The sequence below is a fragment of the Ammospiza caudacuta genome, chromosome Z (genome assembly GCF_027887145.1).
Source record: "Ammospiza caudacuta isolate bAmmCau1 chromosome Z, bAmmCau1.pri, whole genome shotgun sequence".
Classification (NCBI taxonomy): Eukaryota; Metazoa; Chordata; class Aves; order Passeriformes; family Passerellidae; genus Ammospiza; species Ammospiza caudacuta.
This window is the reverse complement of record NC_080632.1, coordinates 19,123,151-19,133,191: the sequence shown is the minus strand read 5'-3', so window position 1 is coordinate 19,133,191 and position 10,041 is coordinate 19,123,151. Positions and strand designations below refer to the sequence as shown.

The 10,041-nt window shown below is 40.4% G+C and overlaps 1 protein-coding gene across 1 annotated transcript; it reads left to right on the top strand.

The window, feature by feature from the left end:
* Positions 1 to 363: 363 nt before the first annotated feature.
* On the top strand, positions 364 to 2,214 carry LINGO2 (leucine rich repeat and Ig domain containing 2). Its single transcript, XM_058824131.1, has one exon. It carries the CDS (start codon positions 394 to 396, stop codon positions 2,212 to 2,214), a length of 1,821 nt encoding a protein of 606 aa, XP_058680114.1. The 5' UTR covers positions 364 to 393.
* The last annotated feature ends 7,827 nt before the right edge of the window (positions 2,215 to 10,041 follow it).

Below are 10,041 nucleotides of genomic sequence, written 5' to 3'. Positions count from 1 at the left end.
AAACTTATCACAAATGCTATTAGCCCTTTTTGCATAGTGAATGGTATTTATCTCTGGGTTAATTATAGAACTGTCTTGAGGAAACCTACTGAAATTGAGAAAAGACTGAAAGGTCTTCTACTTTTTGCAGTAGGAAAAGCTGTTTTGTCTTCATCAACATCTGGAGGTAAATGCTGGATACACAAATCCTTTGACTAGCCCTATGATATTGAAGTAAAATCTGCTTTATATAGGTCATGACATTCACAAAAGGTTTTATTGATTTGCTCAATATGAAAACACATGCATTTGCTTTGCAATGGTACTGTTCTTTTTCTGCAGACTTAACTTCTCCCCTTTCCCATCCTCACCCCACAGGCCCGTGACGGAGGGTTAGCCCAGATCAGTGGAGTCATGCGTCACACAGCTCTATCATGCTGGCAGCTGCTCCTGGGTCTGGCTGTGCTACTTGTCTTCACAAGCCCCACTGCGGGCTGCCCAGCCCGCTGTGAATGCTCAGCACAAAACAAGTCTGTCAGCTGTCACCGAAGACGCCTGATGTCCATCCCAGAAGGCATTCCCATTGAGACCAAAATCTTGGACCTCAGCAAGAACCGACTGAAAAGCGTTAACCCTGAGGAATTCACATCATACCCATTGCTGGAGGAGATTGACCTCAGCGACAATATTGTCTCCAACGTTGAGCCTGGAGCTTTTAACAATCTCTTCAACTTGCGCTCCTTGAGGCTGAAAGGAAACCGTCTGAAACTGGTCCCCCTTGGGGTGTTCACTGGGTTGTCAAACTTAACAAAGCTTGATATAAGTGAAAACAAGATTGTCATTTTGCTGGACTACATGTTTCAAGATCTGCATAACCTAAAATCCCTGGAGGTTGGGGACAATGATTTGGTGTATATATCACACAGGGCCTTTAGTGGGCTGCTTAGCCTGGAGCAGCTCACCCTGGAGAGATGCAACCTCACAGCTGTACCAACAGAAGCTCTTTCTCACCTCCACAACCTCATCAGCCTGCATTTGAAACAGCTCAACATTAATGCTTTGCCGGCGTACGCCTTTAAAAGACTGTTTCGCCTGAAGGACCTGCAGATAGAGGCCTGGCCGCTCCTGGACATGCTGCCTGCCAACAGTCTGTACGGTCTCAACCTGACTTCTCTATCCATCACAAACACCAACCTGTCTGCAGTACCTTACTCTGCTTTTAAACATCTGGTTTACCTGACACATCTCAACCTGTCTTACAACCCCATCAGCACCATCGAGGCAGGCATGCTGTCGGATTTAGTGCGCCTGCAGGAGCTCCACATGGTGGGGGCACAGCTGCGCACCATTGAACCACATGCTTTCCAAGGGCTCCGATTCTTACGTGTGCTTAACGTGTCCCAAAACCTGTTAGAAACCCTAGAAGAGAATGTATTCCATTCCTCCAAAAGCCTTGAGGTCCTCTGCATTAACAACAACCCTCTGGCCTGTGACTGTCGTCTTCTTTGGATTTTGCAGCGGCAGCCCACCTTGCAGTTTGGTGGTGAGCCACCAATGTGTGCGGGCCCAGACAGTGTCAGAGAGAGGTCATTCAGAGACTTTCACAGCACAGCTCTCTCCTTTTATTTCACCTGTAAGAAGCCCAAGATACAAGACAAGAAGTTGCAGTACCTGGTAGTGGAGGAAGGACAGACCGTGCAGCTGATGTGCAATGCTGATGGGGACCCACAGCCTACCATCTCCTGGGTTACCCCACGCCGGAGGCTGATCACAACTAAATCAAATGGTAGAGCCACTGTGCTGGGAGATGGCACCCTGGAGATACGATTTGCCCAAGACCAGGACACTGGGATCTATGTCTGTATTGCAAGTAACGCAGCTGGGAATGACACCTACTCAGCCTCCCTGACAGTAAAGGGGTTTACTTCAGACCGTTTCCTTTATGCCAACAGGACCCCTATGTATATGACAGACTCCAACGACACAAGTTCTAATGGAACTAATGCAAACAGCTACTCTCTGGACCTTAAGACAATATTGGTGTCCACAGCTATGGGCTGTTTCACATTCCTTGGAGTGGTTTTATTTTGTTTCCTTCTTCTTTTTGTGTGGAGCCGAGGGAAAGGCAAACACAAAACCAGCATTGACCTTGAATATGTCCCTCGCAAAAACAATGGTGCTGTGGTTGAAGGGGAGGTTTCTGGACCACGAAGGTTCAATATGAAAATGATTTGATGATATTCTGCTAGCAGTGCTTTTTCTGTGGCATTAAAACCAATTAAAACAGCCTGGCATGTGGAATTGCTAGGCAGAAGCAGCTTAATGCAGCTGTCAGTATATCAAAAGGTTATATGAAAATGGAAAGACTATTTGTGGTTATACAACAGAGCCTCCAGACCTTGAGGCAGATGTGTCAGGGCCTTTCATAGAACTGGGAAATTGTACTAACTGTTTGCATTGCAAATATTGGCATTCTGGGGATATCAGCAATGAACCACTGGCTCATGCTCATGGACAATTGTTCAACATTTTCTACTGCTACAAAAGGAAAAGAAAAAAACCTACAGTGTAGGATTTACATACTTAAAGAAAAAGACACATTTGTCTAAACCACACTCAACAATGAAATTTGTATCCATATATCTCATTTGGTAAAACTTTGCATCCTCCCTTCTAGTTGGTTCAACACAAAAAAAAAATTGGTAGCTTTTTTTTTTTAATCTACATCTATACTGTGTACATTTTGAAGCAATACAAATGAGAGGTTGTACTTTTAGATATCCACCAATACTGACCCAAGTGTGATGTCACCCATCTTTTAACTACCATAAAAACCCAAATTAGATCCTTGTAGTTACTAATTAGAAATAATATAAGATATTTTTCTCCTCATGTAGAAGGCCAGACCTGAATAGTTGAGAGCAAAACCGCTCAACTCTGTTGATCTACTCTTCATATAAATATAAGGCATGTGCCTAGTTTTGATACAGAATGGAATATTTTTTATATCTGTGATATCACACTGGACCAGTTTACTGTAATACAGCCCTGGCTCTCACACAGGGAAGGCAACCCACTAGTCAATGCTGGCATGGAGGAGTTGAGTTCTACTTTGAAGAGAGAGAATCAGTTTTGTTAGCCCTGATATTAATTTCAAACCTACTGTTAAAATGTTAATGTGTACTGGGCCAAATAAAGAGCATAATACATTCTGCAGACTCCTTGGGAAATATGGTCATCTTACTCTTTATACAAGTGAATTAAAACATACAAACATTGTTACTAAGAATGAACTCTTCTCCAATGCCAAGTAAACTACAGTTGGTCATGCATAATATGGGGATTTATAATACTAAAATAATGTTTAAAACACGATAGCCTCAAAAAGGCTGACATACTGCCAGATATAATGAACCTCTAGCCACTGTCATTCTCATCTTGTATATTTGTAGATAACACAAAGCTGATTTCCAAGAACAGATTCCTTAGCTATTCTTGATGCCATTTTAATAACAATGTGGTTATGTTTCTTTCAGGGGCAGTATCTTAGAGCAAGAGGGGCAAGTTTTTCCAGATTTTAGGAATCTTTTTAAATGGAAAGAAGACAGAAGTGGAACATTAGTTCAGTACAAGTAACCTTTTGTTTGTTTTATGTTTCCAAAGAAATCTTCAAAAGACTGAGAAGTGAAATTTTATGCTTTATCATAAATACCATGATTTTATTTTTAAATCCTTAGCAATTGCAAGATGCAAAGTTGTTCACCCACCTCTCAAGTTTTCCACCAGTTAGGAGCCATAAGTTTGTCATACATGGTTGATAGCAAATACCATTTTTAAATGATTGGCATAATCTGGAGAAAGGATGACAATTAGTACATCTATGTTTAACCAAGATTAATATGAAATATTATAAGACAGAACCTTCAGATTAATGTGATTGAAGAGCCTGTGTTCAATCTTAGTATTAGATTTTGGCATTTTGAAACCAAAGTCAGGCTGATATATGATAGGATGCAAGTGCTTCTAAAATTAGTATCCATATTCTTTGCAGAGATTTTAAAAGCAGGATAAAAAGTCTCCCACTTCTATCAAGGGAAATGTGCCAAAAGTTGTAAAATCCAGCTGCACTCCCCAGAGATACCCATAACTTAGCTGCAGGACCCAAGGCTAGGCAGCTTTGAGAATCTCTTTTTTTAGTGGTTGATCATTGGTTGCATTGTTGCTTCATTTTAGATTGTCCAACTGAGGAGGTTGCAAGGGTTCATAGAATTTTTTTCACTTAACTTGGCTTTAAGTTTAGAGTTGGGTTTTCTTGCTTCCTTTTGTTTTATGCTCTGAACTAGATAGTTGGAGATTTATGGACATGCTTGATAAGAATACTCTTTGTTCTATGACATTTGTAGAACATTAATATAATGGAACAACCCCTGACTAAATTCTAACACCAGGGAAATTATTTTTGTTGACGTAATAACCACTGCACTGAAGTCCAAAATTCTACTGTACCTTAATGCGGGCAGTTAAAGAAACAAATGGGGATAAAACAAAATGTTTCTGAACTGTCCCTTGAAGACATTTGCATGTGCCTTTCCCTTGTAATTGTCATTTTTTTCAACTAGTTATCTATTGCCCCTGCAGTCATTTCATGTTAAATGTTAAAATCAGTGTTAGAAGCAAAAATTCACCTAACTTCTAGACATTTTCAGCTGATTTCTTCATATTAAATTACACAATAAAAAAAAATAATCTCAAAAAACACCACCCTAGAAAACATGTATTTTTAGGATTAATTATGAGTTGCTGTATTCCCCTATTCTCTTGGAATGACTCTAAGAAGTGATTGCAGCTAGTGCACTGCAAGGATTTGTGAGCAGAAATGTGCTTAGTTATCTATGTGAATGTGTGCTGGTGATGGAAATCACCACTTGCTGTTGCTGAGCACCACCTTGCAGAGCTGTCAGCGTTCTGTGTATTGCCTTGAGTTTAGTCAGTATTCAGTTTTTCAGAATCAGTGTTCGTTCCCTGCCTCTAGCAATGTTCTACTTTTTGCAGCCTACTTATTTCAGCATGGACTTAACAAGGCATATGGCACCTCTTAACAGAAGTGAGGACAGCAAGACCCAGAGACGCTTTTGTCTTGCTCCACATAGTCTCCTTCTTATGTATTTGTGGGACACATACTAACTATGGCTCTTTTGGGTGAATAAGGAATACAGTGTCAAAGTCAGACCCAGACAAGAACCTTTTTGGCAATTCTTTTAATAACTGTGGCTGAATGCTTACCCTGCCTCTTGAAGGAGTCAATTCTCTGCTAGAGATCAAGGAGATGCACCACAGTTTATTTTACTGCGGGGGAGAAAAAGGACTGGGCTGTGAGAAGGCATCTGATCCACATGGCTCCCCTATCATATATTCAGAAACAGGTTGGTAGTGCATACCTGGCACTAAAAGAGGAATCAAAGGTTTTAACCTACCTCTGACTTGTATACTGGCTGGTCTCCATGCTGACACTAGCCTGAATTTACCTGGCAGCCAGTGCAACAAAACTCTGAGAAGCAACAATAGTTCTGCAAAAAAGGAGAAAACTGAAAATGTCCAAACCAGCAAAGGAACTTGAGAAAACAGGTACTAAAATATCCTTGTCAATAACTCCTGTAAGAGCAGTGCCCAGGCCTCTCGCAAATATGTTTTGAAGTCCACTTACACAGACCAGTATGAAGATAAGAACAGATGAATGTACAAGTGTTTACAGAATCACAGTGAATCACAGAATCATTTAGGTTGGAAAAGACCTTCAAGATCATCAATTCTGACCTTTGACTGATCACCACCCTGACAACTAGACCATAACACTAAGTGTCACGCCCAGTCATTTAATGAACAGCCCCATGTGTCTCCACCACCTCCCTGGGCAGTCCATTTTGATGCTTAAACACCCTTTTAGTGAAGAAATTCTTCCTGATGTCCAACTTGAATCTCTTCTGGTGCAGCTTGGGCCTATGTCTTCTCCTCCTGACACTGGCTGCCTGGGAGAAGAGGCTGACCCTCACCTGGCTACAGCCTCCTCCAAAGGTGATGTAGGGAGTCATAAGTTTCCCCTGAGCCTCCTGTTCTCCAGACTGAACACCTTCAGTTTCCTCAGCTACTCCTCATAGGACTTACACTGTAAGTCACTCCTAGCTCTGACTCCTCCCTAGCTCTGTTGCCCTTCTCTGGACACATTCCAGCCCTTCAATGTCCTTCTTGTAGTGAGTGGAACAGGACTGCACACAGGACTTGAGGTGTGGCCTCACCAGTGCCAAGTACAGGAGGACAATCACTGTCCTGCTCCTGCGGGCCACACCATCACTGGTACAGGCTAGAACACCATTGGCCTTCTTGGCCATCTGGGCACACACTGGCTCGTGGTCAGCTGCTGACAGCCAGCCCTCCCTGGGCTTCTGCTGGGCCACTTTCCAGCCACTCCATCCCCAGCCTGTAGCACCACATGAGGTTGTTGTGAACCAAGGACAGGATCCACTGCTTGGCCATTTTGAACCTCATTCCATTGGCCTTGAAATATTAATCCAGCCTGTCTAGATGGCCCTGCAGGGCTTTCCTGCCCTCCAGCAGATCAACACTCACATCCAACTCGATGTCACCTGAAAACTCACTGAGGGAGCACTCCAGATCATTGATAAAGATATTAAACCAGATTGGGCCCAGTCCTGAGCCCTGGGAACACAACCAGTGACCAGAAACCAACTGCTTGCGGCAGCATTCACCTTTCTTTGGGCCTTAAAAACTTCAAACAGTTTTTAATCTAGCCCTTTTCCAAGCCAGTTAAACTTTCCTTGAGTTAAAGAGAACATTGAAGCAATGTATACAGAAAAGGGATTTTTGCTATGATTTGCAAAAAATCATTTGCAAGCAGCACCCCACCTCAGCCTTATTTTTAAGTTTTGAGTTGGTTCTCTGTTTTTCGTCCCTTCTTCTTTCTTCTGCAACTTTCTTTGCAGAAAGGCTTTGTCCATTAAAACATAATTTAGATTGAGACTAGGAAGCTGCTTTTACCCTCTGTACCCATCTTATTATACATTCACACATGCTTCTAAGTGCCAGCACAGGCAACAGCTCCTGATACAACTGGAGACACCAAGGCCCCTAGAGAACTGCTGATCTCACTGGACATTTTTTAACTAAACTTCATTTCAGCTGGCTTCATTATCATACTGCCATTCAAGGTTTCCTTTATTTACTTGAATGGTAGCTATCTTTTTTTTCCTTATTTGCTTGATTTTGATTTTGCATCACCTATGACAACAACAATTATAACACCATGAAGAAAATTAAGAAATGGTATACATTACACTCTCAGCACAACAAATTGTAATTTAGGCAGATGAGACAACATAAGAAGTCAGCATTAATATTTAATAGAAAGTCATATCTAAACTTTGTAATAGAAGAAAAAACTGGCAAGGAGATTACTGAGGTATGTAGGCCATGTTGCAACTAAATCACATCTAAGATGTGAAACAGACTTTCATACACCATGCCTGGATATCTGTTTTTGACATTAGACTTTCCCAGAAAGACTCTCAGGTTGTATGAACGTCAGACATCTGCATTTAACTCATGAAAAGACAAAGCATTTGCTGGAAATCCAGGTGAGCAAGCAATTTCTGGCTACCCAAGGACAGCAGCAGTTTCCAGCAAGGACAGATAAGAAACTACAATCATGCAGTTATTTTGCCTTATTCACTACTGCATCCTGTGACAATGCAGTCCATTAGCCACCAATAAAATGCACAACCCTTACTCATTTTTCTTCAGAGGAGGCAACATTTGCATAAGAGGCTACAGTCTGTTCCACCTCCAGTTAGAGCAGTGAAACATCCAGCAAGAAGTGAGGAAGAGGAAGCCCCTTCTGACCAGTTTGCTAATACGCTTTTACTATTGAGTGGTCCTAGTCTACCTGGGGCTATCATGATGACTGTTTGTCCATTCCCATCCTCTGCTCACCATGTGGCTTGGCGTGGAGTAGTAGGGAAAATAATATACAGTCAAATTGTTCCTCCTCACTGAACTGTAATTCTGATGAGCAGCACAGCAGCAGTGTCTTAGAAATCTTGGTCTGCTGCAGATGATCCATGGTTTTGCCATAAACCACATGTGGGAAAAAATTGAATACATGCTTTCTGATGTTCTTTCAGTATCCTGTGTGATTGACTGCTCTTTGTGCTAAAAAGAACCAGGAAAGAAGAAATTTAAAACTCAATTGTGTCTGAAGGAGTTAAAGAGACATCTTTGGAAAAGTCAAAGGGCCTGATTGCTAGAGAATGTTTCATGAAATCAATGAGATTTTTCAAGTTAGCCAAGAAATTTGGATGCCCTATTCTTATTATCTGTAATAAGAATTAAAATCTCAATTTTCCTTGGCAGCTTAGAAGAATCACAGTTATTTCAGAGACACATGCTCCTTTTGTCTGTCTCCTAGCTCTGCTCAATTCCCTTCTCGATTTCCAATGACTGTAATGCCAAAGGAAGATCTCTGGATTAGGCTAAATTTCATTGAATATTCACATGGGTTTTGGAATCTAAATCTTAAAGCAGGATCCTAAACTTTCTTCAAGCCAAAAATAAAAGTAAAAAAGAAAGAAGAAGCTTGAGTAAACCTCCTCTTGCAAATTAAATAAATCAAATTTTGTGAGATTCCTGCCACTAAGATAGCTACATGTGAAAAGCCATCTGCAGGAATTTTTGGGGTTTGGGGGGTTTTTGTTTTGTTTTGTTTTGTTTTATCTTTTTCACTAGAAGCAGGTGGTTGGGTGTAAGGCCAGCTGGAAATAAAAATCTGTATTTATAGCATCAGCAGAATGAGGAAAAAGACTGTGCAGTCAATAAAATGCTCTATGTTATTTCAGCTTAAATTGAAAGATGTTTTCATATTTAAATAGGTTATAGATACATACAAAAGGACAGACTTTTGCCTCATAATTTGATTTTCTGTATTTATTCAACGGTACCAAAATTATCATGAAGCAGAACTGTGGCAGTAAGAGACTGAAAACAGATTCTCTACTGTAGTCAGGCAATATAAATCAGGAGAAATCCTCTTGACACCATTCTGTTGGTCCTGGTTACACTAGAAATTTGATAAATCAATCTATGTTTTTTGATTTCTACTAAGCAGGCTGTAGTGGACAATAAGCAGAACTTATGTATTAATTATTTCTCATCTTGTGGCATCTTGTGCCTTTTATTCTGGATTGCTTTAATATTTACACTTCTAACACAGCAGCAGAACATAAAAATATACATTCTGGGAAGAGAAGGACAAAAGGAAAATGGAAATCTCTGACCTTGAAGAAGTCTGCCTATTTCTACTCATGGCATTTGCAAGTCAGAAACATCACCTCCTCACACTTCAGGCCAAGAACAATGGCTTTAAAGCATTGTGCATAGGCAGCTGCACAGGCATCTATGAAGACGATGGTCAACTTGTACACATTTTAGTAATTTTGGTCTTTCAGAAAACAAAATATTATTGCTTCTTAAAGAATTCATTTATGTAATTTTGATACTAAAAGTAAACACCTTGGCTTCATTACACTGGGCACTGTATAAGTAGGAAGTAAATTATAACACTGACTTGTTGAGCTTACAGCCATATAGTAGGAAGTTGGCTTTTGAGCAAGTACACATGGTAACAAGTCTCTCACTGTTTGTTGAGGGAATGCCATAGTGCAGATATATTAAAATATCATCACACTGAAATCTGTTTGCAAGCACATGTAGTTCATATGTACATGTTTGTGTGTGAAAAAAATAGTTATATTTGTTTTGTTCCTTTCTTATTTCAAGTATTAAATGTATATTGTTTTTAAAAAGTGACAAGATTAACATGAAAAATTGTGCTGTAATTTATTTTGATATATATGATCATGAGTATGGATGGGAAATGAAACAGCCTTGCTGTCATGATCCATGAAGCACATGACAATTCAGGTTTGTCCGGAAGTTTGCTTCATGTTTGAGCAAAATATGCAAATATAATGGAAAAAAAAAAAAAAAAAAAAC

What these genes read in the sequence shown, in the direction of transcription:
- LINGO2 (XM_058824131.1), top strand. Translation starts at nt 394, where the DNA reads ATGCGTCACACAGCTCTATCATGCTGGCAGCTGCTCCTGGGTCTGGCT.